This window comes from Sciurus vulgaris (assembly GCF_902686455.1).
Source record: "Sciurus vulgaris genome assembly, chromosome: 17".
Classification (NCBI taxonomy): Eukaryota; Metazoa; Chordata; class Mammalia; order Rodentia; family Sciuridae; genus Sciurus; species Sciurus vulgaris.
Genome location: NC_136478.1, coordinates 27,514,321 through 27,531,764, shown reverse-complemented (window position 1 = coordinate 27,531,764; position 17,444 = coordinate 27,514,321). Strand labels below are relative to the sequence as shown.

At 40.1% G+C, this 17,444-nt stretch overlaps 1 protein-coding gene across 6 annotated transcripts in view; it reads right to left on the bottom strand.

Moving 5' to 3' along the window:
- Positions 1-730: 730 nt before the first annotated feature.
- Positions 731-17,444, bottom strand: part of PSME3IP1 (proteasome activator subunit 3 interacting protein 1) — a 28,438-nt gene continuing 11,724 nt past the window's right edge. For all 6 annotated transcript variants that reach the window (XM_079117933.1, XM_079117935.1, XM_079117934.1 and 3 more), the window contains 5 exons: positions 17,163-17,261; positions 16,652-16,773; positions 13,090-13,223; positions 9,382-9,446; positions 731-1,688 (listed from right to left, as the gene is read on the bottom strand). In XM_079117933.1, coding sequence (XP_078974059.1) covers positions 1,471-1,688; positions 9,382-9,446; positions 13,090-13,223; positions 16,652-16,773; positions 17,163-17,261 — 638 coding nt within the window. In that variant the 3' untranslated portion in view covers positions 731-1,470. The remainder of the gene's footprint in view (positions 1,689-9,381; positions 9,447-13,089; positions 13,224-16,651; positions 16,774-17,162; positions 17,262-17,444) is intronic.

Genomic DNA, 17,444 nt, shown 5'->3' with positions numbered 1-17,444 from the left:
AGCACCAAGAGGTCCTGAAAAGGAGGCAGAATTCACAAGGCGTCAGTTACGGGCGGAGGGAAGCCACCATCTGCCAATGGGTGCCAGAGTGCTGCTTCCCTGGAAGGGGAAAGGAAGTGGGTTGGGCGAGACCCAGAGGCCTCTGCCCACGTTAAAACTGAGTAGCTCCTCTGCCTGCTGGCATCCCTGTGTCAACATGTTCTGCGTGTCTCACTGTCTCACACCCAGGGACGTTGAAACAACCAAGGCAGGAGCCAAGGGAAGGAAGGGAAAGAAGAACCGTACAGGTTCACAATCCTGAAGCGGAGGAGCCCACGGCATGTTTTTAAGGCTTCCCTGCCCTCTCTTCTCCCTCTCTCCCGAAGAGATGAGCCCCTCTCCTGCCATGAGATGAAGAGGGGCACAGTCCCTCTGTTCTTGGCTGCTGTGGTCTCGGAGCTGCTCCGTTCGGAAACAAAAAGAGCAGCAGGGCAAAGAATAAAGGGAAAGTTCTAGAGCAGCACCTTTAGGCTAGAAATAGCTTCCACAGTGAAAAGCCATAACTATGATAAATGCATCAGAGAAGGGCCCCAGTGGAGTAGAGTGCAGTCATAATATGCAGGTGGGTCCCACTACTCTGCAACCTTATGACGCCAGAAGCTGCTAGAAATAAGTCATCTCATTAACATAACCTACGAGCAGCCTGGTTTCTGGCCATGACTAAATAAGGCCTGTACATGTTTCTCTAAAGTTTAGAATCTTAAACTAAATCCTTTATTTCAAAAACAAACACAAAATAATTTGCCAGGCAGAGAAAAGGTCTGAGTAGAAGATGGAAGCTTTCTTATCACCAGCCCCTTCCTACAGGACTCGGATGGGATGGAGCAGAGAGGAACGGCCAAGAGTAAGGAAGAACTTCACGGTGAAGGCTGGGTGTGAACTGATATCCCTGCAGACATGGTTTATAATCTTTACTTCATCACACAACATCAAGGATGGGTTAGTTCCAGGGAAGTGCTCCATTCCATCCCGGTCAGCTCTCTTCCCCAGCATGCTCCACAATGTAGCAGAACCGAACAACACATTCATCTACAGAAAGCTTTAAATAACACCTGTCCAATAACTGCTCTCGCTTCCTTGTGCTACTGGGAAAGGAAAAAGAAAAACTGAGAAAGCAACAAGACCTCTGTAAGCCAGCTGGTGCCTATCCTCCCAGGTCACTGTCAGTGGAACCTCTGCTGGGACTGCCCCTGCCCCACTACTTCAGAAGAAAGAGGCAGCAGGACAGGTAAGTCACCTGCACTGGAGTGGAAGGAGAAACCAAACAGTTTGGGTCACAAGTGGATTCTGGCACATTTTCAGATTAGGTTAAAATTGTCACGGTGTGCACAGCAAAGAGACAAAGGAGTTTTTTGAGGGAGGTAATGCCTGGAGGCAGAACGGACGGACTGACCACGCTGGGGAGGAGCTCCCTGTGGTGAGGGATAGGAGCTAGGGTGCCTCGAGGAAAGTGTTGGTTCGGAAGATGGAGGAGACGATCTTCCCAGTAGCATTGATAGTGCCTTCGCTGTCTGAGCTGGACTCGGAGTCGCTGCTCCCAGAGTAGGCACCCAAGCCTGGGAGGATGCCAATGCAGACGGCGGCGGAAGGGCAGTGGATGGAGGGGCCGCTCAGGGAGGTGCTTCCAAGAGACACGCAGGATGGGGCCTCTGCAAAAAAAGAGGATGGACAACATGTTACTCATCACTTTTTTCCAAAGCTGAGAGGTCCCTACCATGTGCCAGGCACTGCACCAGAGCCTGCCCCAGAAGCCACACAGACCCAGTGGCCCTGTGCAGGCTGGACTCGTCTTCCTGTCTTAGACAGGAAACCATCAGGAAGTGCAGCTCCAAGAGGCCAAGTGACTTCTCAGGTAGAGCAGCAGCGCTGGCCTTGAGCCGAGGCCCCTGCAGCCCCAGCAGCTGACTCCACTCTCCTGTTCCCCACCAGCTCTGAGACGGAGGACGAACACCTTGCAGTGCTGTCCGCTGTGGTTTGATTCCTGTCCTTGCAGCAGGTGGGACTCTTGTCTAGTTTCAGTCCTCGATCACTCTTAGGGCAGAAATAGACATGGGCAGATAAAGGGCTTCACACACTCTCAACAGTGGGGACGAAGGCAGACTAACAGATGATCAATGTGCTGGCCAGCACAGACACACACTGAAGGCCACACATCACCTGCAGAATAACATTCTTTACCAAGAAAAGTCACTTTTCCCTGACAAGAGAGAGAGGAGCAATCTAGAAACGGATTTACTTTGCCTTGCCGTCACACTTCTCTTTTATGGAAAGAAAAAACTGAAGCCAGTCAGGATACAGTTTAAGACCAAGCATCTGGAGTTCTTTCCTTCCCAGGAAGCCCACAGTTACTTTGCCACTCCAATGACAGCACGTCTCAATGGAGGAAATGTAGGACTTGATGGCTGAAGAAGAGTTAAGAACTCTCCTCCATCCCTTCTTCCCTCTGGATGTTTCCAGACTTGCTTTATCACTCGACCAACCTGCTATGTAGGGACCAGCCCTGTTGATGGAGGAAGAAGTCAAATGATCTGGCAAGCTTATAGACTACTTAGAATAGAAAGTATTAAAGCCCGAATCAAAAGATACTATACTAAAGCTCACTGGAGAGCAAGAGCTGGAGTTCATTTGTCATTGCCCTGTGCTGGCAAGCAAAGAACTTTCTGGGTTTTGCCTCAGATCCATCAACATCTCACTTACATAGACGACTCAAGTAAAAAGAAAAAGGATAATTTCAGGGACATGAAACCAGTGGTCACTGAAAAACACCCAAGAAGCCAAAAGAGCTATCAAACAGCCAGTGCACAGAATTCAGGAGCTCAGTGCATCTGCTCATTTTTATAGGATGCTCCAAAATAAGGGAGAAAAAAAGCTGCTAGAGTCATGCAATGTTAAAGCACAGATATGTCAGAAAGTAAAATGAGAGCTGACAACGACTACAGAGACAGCAACAGCAAGGCTACAGCAGGCAGCCGCAAGTATGTGCAATAAATATCACAAAAGCCAGCGTCTTCAAGGAATAAAGAGTTCTTCTGATCTGTTAAAAAAACAACAACAAAAAAAAAAAAACCCAGCAATTGAATAGAAAAGCAGGTTGAAGATATGAATAGTTCACAGAAAAAGAAACAGATGAATTTTAAACATAGGAAGATAAACAATATATTAGGCAGTAATGTGTGAGGAGCAGCTAACTTCAATGGTGCTGAGGGAATATAGGGAATTTGGCAATGGCCTTCAAACTCAAATCATGTTCATAAGAGAACACTCACAGTAGCAAAAGGCTGGAGACAGGTGAACTGTCCATTAACAGGTGACTGATTAAGTAATGGACTTCTATTCAGCAGCAAAGAAAAAAGCATGTCAGGCTAGGGTGCAGCTCAGTGGAAGAGTGAGGCATGGATTCATCTGCAGCACTGCAAAAACCACCACAGTGATAAGAATAAAGCATCTCTGTACTAGAATTGAATGATTTCCAAGAGATTGTGCAAAATGAAAAGGGCAGAGAAAGAACAATGTGTAAAAGTTATAATTTGGAGGGTGGGGGACAGAGATGCCCATGCAAATGTATAATATCTGAAAAAAATACATAAAAAAATCATAGCAGTGGCTGCTCTGGGGAAAGAAACCAATGACTGGGGGAACAGGGAAGATCTACTTTTCACTCCACACTCTTATCCTTTTTAAGCTTTTTATTATGTGCATATATTACTGATTCAAATAATTTTTTAAAAAGGCTAATGCAAAAAATTCAAAGGGTATCCTGGGCCACTTAAATCAGGGAGATAAAGTTCCACTCATCACTGTAACCTCAAGGTCATCCTTATAGTAAAGATAAAAAAGCTGCACAAGAATGTACAGACCAAATGACAAGAGGGGCTGCTTGTCTGAGTTCTCACGCACTGTGACTCCTTGAAGGAAGGGCTCTTTCTTCACCACTCCCTCCCCAGGACATACAGCCTAGGTCTGGCACAAAACAGGCCAGAACACCTACTGTGTGAGAATGCAAGGAAACAGAAAAGAACTGGAGAGTTCCACGGCAAGAGGTGAGTCTGGGGATGGGTAGGGTAGGGGGAGTAGAAATTGGATGCTCTTAAAAATTGGGACATGACACCAAGCCATATGGTTCTTTACTTGAACATTCATTATTATTATCATACATCACATATAGAATGATACTTCCAGTATTCCGGCAGAAATATTTGATTGTTTTAAAAATATATACCTAATAAGGGTATTGAGTAATTACTTAGAAAACTTACTTATTTATGTGAACACTATTTAGTGAGGTATTTTGTTTTATCAAGTGTGAACTGAATTTAAGGGGCTGAGAAAAGAAGGCTCAAGTTCAGATTACCTAGGGAAGACAAGAGCTGGCTTAAAGGAATAATGGAAGCCAGCTGTGGAAATACAACCAAGGAATCTGGACCACTGTGGGATCACAAGAGTTTAAGTGAAAAGACCAAAACCTCTCATTATCTAGGAGGTTTCAAGAAAGAAAAGAGACTGCAACTCTGACAAATTTCATTCCAAAAGCAGCTAACTGTCCAAAGAGAACAAAATGGTGCCCTCTGATCTCACCCATTTGGTGAAGTTTCCTGCCAACTTCTGTATTTGCTGGACCACATTGTCATACCAAATTAACACAGAAAATTACTAACAGAGAATGTTCTTGGGATTCGGGCAGATGCGTGACTTGGGAGTAGATGGAGGCAACTTGTGCATTCACTGGCTCTGCTCAGGCTAAGTCCAGAGTCTTCAGTGGGGAAACAATCTATCTCCAGGCTCCAGTTATTTCTTAAGGGACCACGGGGCAAATCCTTCTCCTGTTGAGGACAAGACTCTGAAGCAAGTATAGGAGACATTCCTCTCAGGGGGCCTTAACTCCTAGCAAAGGAGGATACTTCTTGCCTAACTTCTGCTGCAAGGATGTGGGGGTTGAAAGAAGGTATTTAGAAAGACGAAAATGATGGCTCTGAAAAAAAGTACCTAAGAGAGTTCAGAGAAGTTAGTTTTCCGTCCCACTGACTCATTCCAGTAGGGAGACAAGCAACAGCAACAGGGAAAGTAGTTTACTAGCTGAAATGCGTTTAAGATTCCCACTGTGTGTGCATTACACATAACCATCAAGTATATGTATATCCCTGGTATTCTCGGGATTGGTTTCAGGACCCCCCTCCCCTTATCAAAAATGGCACCTCTGCATATAACCTATGTGCACACTTCCACATACTTTAATCATCTCTCCATTACTCAAAATACCTAATACAATGCGAACGTTACACACATAGTTGTTATTATGGGGAATAAGGAGAAAAACCTGTACGGCTTCAGTACAGATCCAATTTTTTTCCTTCAACTGTTCTCAATCCATGATCAATTAAATCCATAGATGTGTAACCTGTGGGTACAAGGGCCAGCTATATATATATACATTTATCTTATTAAAGCAGTTGTGTAAGTTCCTGTGTATTAAAAAGATATCAGTGAACAGGAATTCCTACATTGCAGATGAAAGCGTAAACTAGGATAAGTATTCTGAATGACAATTTGATACTATTTCTCTATATACAAATGTATATAGTCTCTCTGACCCAACAATTCATTTTAAGTATTCAATCTGAAATATTCATGCATGTGAAAAAAATTCTGCATGATAGGGTTATTATTAAAACACCAGAATAGGGAGAATGAAAATATTTATCAATAAAAAAATGGGATAAATATTCTATAAGAATATAATGGAATACTAAAAAGTAATGAAGCTCTTTATGTGTAGATATGCAATGATTCCCAAGGTAAAGCAGTGAATTGAACAATAAACACAAGAGTAAGGTAAAGTGAAATAAAACCTATAATGATCAGAAGCATGAAAACAATGTATAATATATTCTTGCCAAAGAATCAATGTGAATTGACCAAGCTTCTAGATCTAATTACAATTTTACAGGAAACACACAGAATAAAAGAACATCAGAGGCAAAAATTAGCAAAATCTAGAGTAGGGGAAGCCCCATAGGAAGAACTTAGTTTCTTCACACACACACACGCGCGCACGCACGCACGCACGCACACACACACACAAAATACAAAGGAAACAACAGAAAAATTTTTAAAGGCAGGACCAACCAATTAAATTTGAATTAAAGGATATATTAGTCTACTGTTAAGATGTCATAAAATAGCAATATTTCCAAATTATTCTACAGATTCCAACAATCTCTATCAAAATCTCAGCTCTTTTTCTGACACTGACAAGCTGATCCCAAAATTCAGACGGAAATGGAAGAGACCCTGAATAGCCCAAATAATCCTGAACTTCCCAATTTCAAAACTTACTAAAAAAACAAGAGTAACCAAAACTCTATGGCAATGGCATAAGGACAGTCATAAAGATTAAAGGAATAGAAAAGAGAACACAGTCATAAACCCATACATTTATGATCAACTGATTTTCAACAAGGATGCCTTGACAATGCCATGGAGGAAGGATAATCTTTTCAACAAGAGGTGCTGGGACAAATGGATATCACCAGAGAATGAAACTGGATCTCTATTTCACGCCATGTACAAAAATTAACTCAAAAGGTATCAAAGACTGGCCAGGCACAAGGATGCATGTCTGTGATTCCAATACCTCAGGAGGCTGAGGCAGGAGGCCTCACGAGTTTGAGGCCAGCCTCAGCAACTTAGTGAGATCCTGTCTCTAAAAGTAAAAAGGACTGGAAATGTAGCTCAGTGGTAAAGGACTTCTGGATTCAATTCCCAGTACCAAAACAAAAAAAAGGTATCAAAGACTGGATGTAAGAGCTAAAACTATAAAACTCATGCAAATCATGTATCTGGTATCAAGTAACCAGAATATATGAAACTTCACACCACTCAACAATGAAAAAACCAATAACCCAATTTAAAAACTAGGTTAGATAATTCTCCAAAGAAAATACACAAATGACCAACAAATACGTGGTGTTCAACATCATTAGCCATTAGGGAAATGCAAGTTGAATCTGCATGAGGTACTTACACGGATAGATTTTTAAAAAAAGAAGACAGGGCTGAGGATGTAGCTCAGTGCCAGAGTACCAGCACGCACAAGACCTGGGTTCCACCCCCAGCAAGGCCAGTAACAAGCATTGGCAGGGATGTGAAGAAACTGGAATCCTCACACACCACTGGTAAATGTAAAAATAGTGCAGCTGTTTTGGTCTAAATTTAAAAGTAAATTCAGCAGCTCCTTAAAAGGTAAACACTAAATTACCAATAACCCAGCAATTCTACTTGTAGGTATATACTGAAGAAATTGAAAAAGTTTTTTACACAAAAACTTGTACATGAATATTCACAACGGCATGATTCAAATTAGCCAAAAAGTGGAAACAACCCAAATACCATTCAACTAATAAATGAACAAAATGTGTTGTATTATGCAATGGATATTATCAGCCATTAGCAAAAAGTAACTCATACATGCTACAACATGGATGAACTTCAAAAAAATCATATTAAGAAGCCAGACACAAAAGGTCACAGGTTGTAGGATTCCATTTTTATGAAATCCCAAATCCATTGAGATAAAAAGTAGACTAGTGGCTGCCAGTGATTAAGAAGAGGAAGAGGGTACAGGGAGTAAATGCTCTTGGCATAGGGTTTCTTGGGTGTTCAAAGTGTTCTGAAATTAGATGAGGGTGATGGTTGCACAACTTTGTGGACATATTAAAAACCACTGAATTGTATTATTTGAAAGGGTGAATTTCATCATATACGAATTATATTTCAATATTTTCTAAAGGTTTATGATATTTGGTCCTTGTTTGCATCATGTTTTAAAACTGTCAAGAAAAAATTTTTAGGTAATTGGGGAAAATGAATACTAAGGCTATATGATATATGGCAATTACTGTGAAATGTTCATAGTATTATAATTTATTAAAATGAAACAACTTTTCAGAAATACATATTGAAGAAAATGTTCATATTGATGAAGAATACTGAAGAATTACTTTTCGGAAATAAATAATGTATAATTGAAGAACTGTAAATGAAATGATATGATGTCTAGGACTTATCACAAAATATTAGAGTTGGGAGGTATAAATGAAGACTGGATACATATTAAAACCTGTTAGAGGATGGGGGAGAAGCTCAGTGGTAGAGCAATTGCCTAGCACGGGCAAGGCCCAGGATTTCAACCCCCACACTGCAAAAATAATTTTTAAAAATGGTTGAAACTAGGTGATAGGGGTCAATATACCATTATATATGTTATTATAAATATACTATTGAGTCAAATCATAATAGTGTTTTAAATATATTAATAATTGTTTGTATATAAGTAACTTGGGATGGATATATAAGAAATATATAACACTGTTTCCCTGTGGAAAGGAGAGCTGAACAGAAGGGAATATGATAGAAGGGAGCCTCTACATTAAAGTTCTTTTTTTTGGTGCCAGGGATTGAACCCAAGGGCATTCAACTACTGAGCCACATCCTCAGCACTCCCTTTTTTTATTTTAAATTTTGAGACAGGGTCTCACTAAGTTAGGTAGGGCCTCATCAAGTTGCTGAGGCTGGCTTTGAACTTGTGATCCTCCTGCCTCAGCCTCCGAAACCACTGGAATTACAGGTGTGCACCACCACACCCAGTCATTAAAGGTCTTTTTAAAAGTAGGTCCTAGAGCAAAAGAGTAGTAACAGCAACAACCCACTATCACTGGTGCTCTACAAGAACATTTTTTAAAAGCATTCATTATTTTTCTGAAAAAGAAAGAAATGTAAGCCCCGTTTTATAGATGTTCAGAATCTCAATACCATAGGGAGTCAGGTGAAACTGAAACAGACTCTTGAATTTCTCATTCCAAATCCAGTCCCCAGAAACATCCCCCTCAACTACAACTCTGTGCCACTTAATACAGAAGCAAATTTCATTGCATAAAAGTAATCACCCAAAGAAAGTGTACTTCTGGAAACTGTATTAAGTATCTAGGTTCGATCCAATCTAACAATCAGTGGGAGCCAAGCATTCTACCTCCCACTGGTAGCAAGCCAGGTGAAATCAAGAAACTTGACATTTGAGGGAAACAGAGAAAAACCTTTTGTGAACAGAGGTCATCTGACCAGGGCTTTGTAAGCACTGCTCAGAGAGTGTAGCTGTCATTTATCAGTTCCACAGGTTTCCAACATACTACTTCTGCAGGGCAGATATAAATAGTTGGCAAATTAAATCTAGGTAGGCTTATTTTAAGAGACTGCCATGTATTCATTTACAGATGCAGTGCCTTCCAGCCCTTGACTGTGCTTCACATGTTTTATGAGAGAAAGAAAAAAATGAAGGCTGCCACCCACCTTGATTCTTGTCATCTGGGTCAGGGTCTGGTTTCAGTCTTTTCACACTGTTGCTACTCTCTGAGCTGTAACAAAAAACATGGAGATTTGAGATATGCCCAATCTTGGGGATCAGAGCTTAGGAAATCAGGAGCTCTAGAAACCATTTATATGGATCTTAAGCAGCCCCAAGGAGCTGGGATGATCTGAAATGAAAAGCCTTCATTTTAGGTTCTTAATCTCCTTCCAATTATAAAACTCATTATAAAAGACAACTTAAACTCCTGATAAATCCGAGAGGTAAAGTATATAAACTTTTAACTTTTTTTGTTATCTTTATCATTCAGCTTGGTTAGAACCACAGATGGAATTCAAGAATATTTGAACATGTTCACAAATGACAAAAACTTACTTAAGTTAGTAAGATTAAAGAAAATATCTTCTGTAACATGCTAGATGTTCTGAGAATCACTAAAAGACTGTCCCTAAAAGAATGACTAGAGTTTACTTCTTAACAAAGAAAAAAATTATCACAAAAGGAAGGCCTTAATCCTAGAAGGAAGAGGAGATAAAAAAGAAGGTGGTAAATACAAATATAAGTCTAAACAAGTGTTATCTATTTAAAAATTTTTTTAAAAGACATCTAAATTGTGGCATTAAACACAACCATACTGAAGACCCAGACACATAAAGTAGGAAGAGGGGGACTAACCACAGAGTCTAAGATCCACATATTTTTGCAGAGAAGTGAGATAGCTATTTACTTTAGGTTTTGCTAAGTATGCCTGATAAATTTCAGGCTTATTTCTATTACAGTAAATAAAACCAAACTAGTAGAAAGAAAAAAATAATGATTGCAATTTTAAGATTTCTCAGTCATGATTTTCCAGAACAAAAATGTAAGGAAAAGTATTTTAAATGAAAAGACAATGTTAAGATGGTAGAAATTATATATATATATTTTTTTGTTTGTTTGTTTGTTTTTTGTTTTTTTTTTTTTTTTGGCAGTGCTGGGGATTGAACCCAGGGCCTTATGCTTACGAGGCAAGCAGTCTACCAACTGAGCTACATCCCCAGCCCGATATATATATTAATAAATATAAATAAACCAAATCTACTAGTAAAAAGATTTTAAAAGCAGGTCCTGAGTGTGGTGGCTAGTAGTCTTAGAAATTTTAGAGGTTTAAACAGGAGTATGGCAAGTTCAATACCAGGCTTAGCAATTTAGTGAGAACTTGTCTCAAACTTAAAAAAATGAAAAGGAGTAAAGATGTAGCTTAGTAGTAGATTGGGTACCACTGGCACTGGGTTAAATCCCCAATACCACAAATGTAAAAAATATAACATAAAAGCAGAGACATAACTAGAGACTTAAAATCAAACCAAAATCAAACAATACTCAGAACGACTACAAGTAAAAGAACAGAGCCAGGTGTGGTGGTGCACGCCTGCAAACCCAGGTACTTGGGGAGACTGAAGCAAGAGGACCATAAACTTGAGGCCAGTCTCAGCAACTTAGCAAGACCCTGTCTCAAAATAAAAACCAAAAGGGTTGAGGATGCAGCTCAGTGACAGAGCAACCCTGGGTTCAATCCCCAGTACCTCAAAAAAAGCAAAAGAATGAAAAAAAGAGGTACCAAAGCAAATATTAGTATTAAAAAAATAGATTTACCCAAAAGCACTGATAAAATTTACTTTGTAATGAAGTAAGGTTTGATTCACCATGAAGAAATAACAATTTTGAACATGTATGCAACTACTCTAAAGAGTTTAAAAAAATGTATTTGACAGAACTACGACGGAAATCAAGAAATCATTATTAAAACAGGCTAGGCATACAGTTCAGTGGCAGAGGGCTTGCCTAGCATGCATGGGACTCTAGGTTTGATCCCCAGTCTTGCAAACACACACACACACACACACACACGCACAGTTAAATTATCTCAATATGGAAATTTTTAAATATTTGTAAATTATTCCTATGTCAAAGAAGAAATCATAATGAAAAGTTTAAAAAATTTAGAAGGAAATATAAAATTTGCATTCAATCAAAATTGAGGGAAAATTTTAACTTTAGAAGCCTCCAACTGCAAAGAAAGACTAAACATGAAAGTGCTAGTTATCTGACAGTTGTTTATAGCAATAAATAAACTTGAAGCAAAGAGTTATCTCTTTGGAGAAGATATGAAATGGGTCTCATTTTGTTTTTATGCTTACTACATACATACACTAATGGCTTCCACACTTTTACCAGGCATCGGAATTATCCATGAAATTCTAACAATTAAGATTCTCACACTTCACTCCAAACTTACTGAGCCAGAATTGGGGAAGCCTGGGAATACACACTATTTACAAACCCTTAGGTTACTCTAATAACCCAGAGCAGGGAAGATTAGGAACTCCTGCCCCAAGAGGTTAACTCATCACCTTGCTCTGCAAAACAACATTAAATAATGTATTTTCAAAACCTAAGAGGGATTTTATGCAGGTCACAGAGCCCTTTCTAAAGGTGATCTAAAGACTAAGTAAGGGAGAGTTACAACACCCATTCTGTACCAGCAAAAGCACTGGCCAAGAGGTAACTGCCTATCGGACAGTCTTTCCTTGGCAGAGTCCAAGAAGACTGACCCAGGTCTGAATCCTGAGAGACACGAGATCTTATGGAGAAGTTGTGCAAGGAATAATCTATAACTTATTAGCTCTTTTCAGGATACTAATATTCCCTCCCCTCAGCTGCTATACCATGATAACATTTTACATGTAGGCAATGCTCCTAGGAACATCTGCAGCAGATGGATGATGCGCCAAACCACAAGAATCCATCAATATACTCCCTCAAAATATGTGGCTGGTTGCCAACATACCATATTGATTTTCCTAATAGACTGCATTTAAACTAAACATCACTCTGCCCATGGTCTGGTTGGTCAAACTGACATGGCCCGATTCAATCAACACAGTGCCATTTCAGGATTTGGAAAGGGAAGAGCAAACTTGATAAAGAACCATCAAAATCTCTAGGTAGTGCTACGACTGCAGCGTCAAACAAACCAAGACACAACCAGATCCGTAACTGTCACAGCTGCTCTGTTCTTTCAGTGCCCTTGCAGCAGCTGTTCTCTTTGCCTGGAATGTTCTCCCCCTTATCTGCCTATCAAAGCCCTAGTGTCCTAACCTATCAGCATCTTTCTCATGCCTTCCCTTAACTTCCTGGACGAGCCCGTGAGCCTGCACACCACCAGGCAGCATCGTGTCCTTCCTCCTTTGTTCTCATTATCCAGTACACGGTTCTTTCACAAGACTTGCTACTTCACTTGCCGAGAAACATACAGCTCAAACACTGAACCTCCCTATTACTGTGTGACCTTGGACAAAAGTTCTTCAACCTCCCAAAATCTTGGTCTTCTCATTGTAAAACAGGGATTACAATAATCTGTACTTCAAAGAAAATGTTGAGAATAAAGGAGCTCACAGGAAGCACTTAACATGATGCCTGACGTATGGCAGGTGCTCAAGAAGAGCAGCTACTGTTTGTTAGTTGAACAAATAATAAGAGAGACAAGGGTCAGAGGCTAGAAGACACCATCTGGAAGCAGGGAGAGAGGGGAGCACATTGAAGGAACCCCTCAACGACTTATGCCCAGTCATCTTTTGCTCTGGTCCCACACAAGTGACACTTCAGATGACACAGCCAGGAGAAAATTTACACTGTGTGTGCTGGCTGACCTCTTATGCTTCACAGCGCCTGCCAACAGTTTTGCCTGGGAGAACTTGTTCTTGGTTTCTATGGGTTTCACAGTCAGTTTCTTCTCCACTTCCTTCTTGTTTTCTGCAGAAATTCCAACCTTGTTGAGATTACTGTGAGTTACAGGTTAAGGGTCGAACTAAACAAAAGCCACAGGACTATGGTAAATCAAGAGAAGGACAATAAATGTAACCCACTGGCCCTTTGGCTATATCATATAATGTTAGGCCTACTTATTAAAAAACAAAACAAAACAAAACAAAAAAAAGCCCCTTACCTCTTTATTCTGCCAGACATATCCAGCTGATTAAAAGAGAAATGAAGATGACCTCAAACGAAGACAGTATATCAAGTCCAAAATAATGCAGGCAAGCATCTTTTTTCTCTGATTCTCAATGAAAATATAAGCATAGCCAGAAAACCCAGTATTACCAAAGATAAGCTTGAGGAGAAAACAAAGATCTTAAGGAAGATGAAGCAAACAGGAAAAAAATGTGGTTTCCCTGAAAATATGTGCTTCTCCCTATCAAGGGTAAAATTGGATTTTGCAGATGTCTTTACAACTATCAGTGGCACTCAATCCTGGATCACAAAGACTAACTCCTACTCTGCTGGTGCAACTTCAGAATCCTCTCAAAGCTCATTAAAAACGATGAGTTCCTCCTCTGTCCCTGTCTACTGATGAGGCTCTCAGAGGTCGAAGAGTCTGTTTTAACATTCTCTTAAGGTGATTTTAATGAGAAACCCTGTGCACACAACCCAAGAACCAAAATGCTGATCATAAACACATAAGCAGAGTATTTGTCACATCACTGTTTCATGTCAACCTCGCACGCTCAAGATCTGTCATTTTTGCTTGTTCTGCCAGCCCCTTGTCTCCCTCCCTCTTATTTTATGCTTTCTCACAACATTTTAGACCACAGTGAAGTATTCTGCCACAGTGCAAGTTAAGATGTGGTAGTGACTTACTGGAACAATAGTGACATCTAGTGCCCAAGAATCTAAGCAGCAGCCCAAAGAGGTGGGCAGAGGTAGGGGACACATCTAGGTTATCTATCCTGGCATCTTTGAACTATAGAGAAAACTGGGTTCCAGAAACGAGGAAATTCTCGTTCTGATCATTCTTCAGGTACTAACTGTTCCTATAGTGTTAATTACCTGCAATATTTGTAGTATTAGATTAGGATTGTGTAAAATGCTCACTACTATACAGTTTCATTCAATTTAATGTTTTAAGGTCATAATAAAAACATAATGTTAATACTGAATGTTAATTTTATAGAAAAAAAAAGAAATGAGGATTTCAAAAAACACCTGCCTGATGAATTTTTATCTGTAACTTCACCAATAAGGGACAGAAACTCTCAAGAAAAACTCTCAATATTAAATATTGAAAAATTAGAACAAAAATAGAAAAATGAACACAACAAAACTATACATGTATGTATACCAAACACAAAGAACAACATTTAACCATTATTCTTTTAAAGTGACTAAAAGTCCCACCCTTTGTTTGGCAGGGAGAGGGTGGTAATCTTATTTTTGTTCCACAGCCAAAGCAAAGTCCTTTTCCCTCAAAAAGCTTTAAAAATAAACACATACCTCAAACATACCAAGCAATTCCTTAGATGAAGAATTTCTTAAAACTGCACAGTTTTCAATATACATAATATTGCTAACTACTAGTTTAACAACTAAAGTGCTATTATTTACCTGGCACAAAACATGGTTTATTTGCATTCAGAAGTATCATATGATAAACTGCATCATGCTAAAAGAAGCAAAGCGAAGAGCCAGCTCCTAGTTTAGAGCCTCAATAAACAAATGTCTAATTCTTCCATTCCTATTTCCATTCGTCTCTGGCTACTTGTATTCATGGGTTCAGTGCATTATACATCAATGAGGGAGGGCAGCTTTTCGTCAGTTTTTCTACACAGTCAGAACTTTCCAAGTTTCCAGTCAAATCCAACACCCCTCAAAGCCTCTTCAGTGCTGTACTGCAATGTTACCAGGACAGTAGAGTTTCTGTTCTTTTTTTTCCTTTTAGTTGAAAACTGAAGGGCATTTCACACAGCCCTACTCTCCAGAAAGCTCCCTTGGGAGACACTTGTTGCCAACCTAAGACAAGATGTAATTCAAACAAGAAGCGCTAAGTAATGTATTTCCTTGGAGGAAAAAGCTTGGTGTCTGAAGCAACACATCTGTCTGCCCATTGCTACGAGTATCAACACACTATATTATTTTGGGGTCATCAGGGTTGGGTGGGGGAGTTCAGAACAATCAATCTCAATCCTGCAGTTGGAACAGAGGAGTAACTTTCCATCAACTCCTATCCTCAAGTTGCACCTGGATGTCACTAACAGACTAAGAAGGGAAGCTAGGACGTTTGCTACCAGTTCATATCCAAACATAACCTCAGGGAATCTGTCCACATTTTCTCCCACATAACTCATAATGGAACTAACTGCGCACTTCCTGCAAGAAAAGACCAACTATCACATCCCTGTTCTTAGAGGTGAAGCCTATCTAAACACAGTAGTGAGGTTATTCAACACATTACTTTGAAATATTCAAATTAACTTCCTCACAGAAGGAAAAAAGTTAGGGTGGCCACATTAACATCTATGAGTCACTCATGATTTATTCACATGTTCACTGAGAATCTACTACATGTCAGGCACTGGAAAAAGTAGTGATCAAGTCCTTCTTTGTTGCTGTTGGCAGTGGTAATGGTTTTGTGGTACTGGAGACTGACTGAAGGCTGCCTTACCACTGAGCTACATTCCCAGTCCCTTTTTTATTTTTGTGGTGCTGGGGATTGAACCCAGGGCCTTGTGCTTGCAAGGCAAGCACTCTACCACCTGAGCTACATCCCCAGCCCTCCTTTTTACTTTTTGAGACAGGGTCTTGCTAAGTTGCCAAGCCTGGCCTTGAACTTGCAATCCTCCTGCCTCAGCCTCCCAGGTGACTAGGATCACAAGTGTGAGTCACTGCACCCAGCTTAAGTCCTGGTGATTATGGAGCTTACTTTGCATTTCAGTAGGAAAAAGGCAAAACAAACCAGTAAAAACAAATGACAAGTTTTAGATAGTGACGAGTACTATAAACAAATGGTACCAGAGGGCTGGGAATGTATCCCAGACAGCAAGCATATGCTTAGAATGCATGAGGCTCTGGGTTCAATCCCCAGCACTGCAAAAAATAAATTTTTTTTTAATCTTAGAAGCTCATTTTTCCTCTGCATGAAGCTCACTGTATTGCCCATCCATCTCAAGAGTCTCATTCCACAGGGCAGGAATACCCGGCTACCTACTTCTAGGACTTATTCCTACACTCAATCTAAAGAATGTGGACTTCCGATGACAACAGACTCTTATATCAAGACAGATTCTGCAGATCACTGCCAGTCATTCAGGGGCCCAGGAGTTCAAGGCACTAAAAGGGGCATAGAGTTGAAAAAGACTTTGAAGATCACTAGGTAGAAGACTCTTATTTATGAGAATACTGACACTGTACAGATTTCTCTCCAAGTACAAAGGATATTCTGTATTCCTTTAGTTCTTTCAGTTCTTCTTCTCTTCTCTGCTTTTCTATTAGTTCCTGCTGCCGAGAAACCTCATCAAGGAAGTTAGTCTCATCTTCATCTAAGCCTCTTACCATGTTTTCTGAGGAAATAATTAAAAAGGAACACAGAGTAAGCTAAAGGGAAAATATAGTCAAATAAGATTTCCTTTTTTTAATAAACAGCAGATTCTTCAGGGGATTAGGAAAAAGAGCTGTTAACGCTATGGCTTTTGGATGGATGATGTGGCATAAAATCAAGGCATTCCTCACGTTACTAGATATTAGTATAGTATTAAAGTTGGTATCTTGAGCTCTACACAAAAATGTTCAATGTGGCCTAGAAGGCAAAAGGCTGACTCTTCCCCCAAATGAGCACTGGAGATGAGATAACCAAGACAATTCCATTGCTAATTATAAAGAATGTTACATGAGGTAAAAGTGCATCAAGAACACCCTGTAAGTCCACTGGACTGTATTTTCTGAAGCTTACTGAATTTGAACTGCTCCTCATACTCCTGCTGCTTCCTGTCTTTCTGCTCCTGTAGCCTTTCATACAGAGATCGAGGGTCATAAACCTCCTCTGGACACTCTGAAAGAAAGATGAGTAGAGAGAGTGGGGAAGGGGGAGATATGCACTTTAGAATTTTTTCAGACTATTTGGCAATCATGAAGAATTTTTAATATAAAGCCAAGTTCTGCATTATCTGAGAGTGAGGATAACACCAAAAAAAGCACGAAATCCACTGCTTCCCTTGGGATCTCGAAGAAGGGC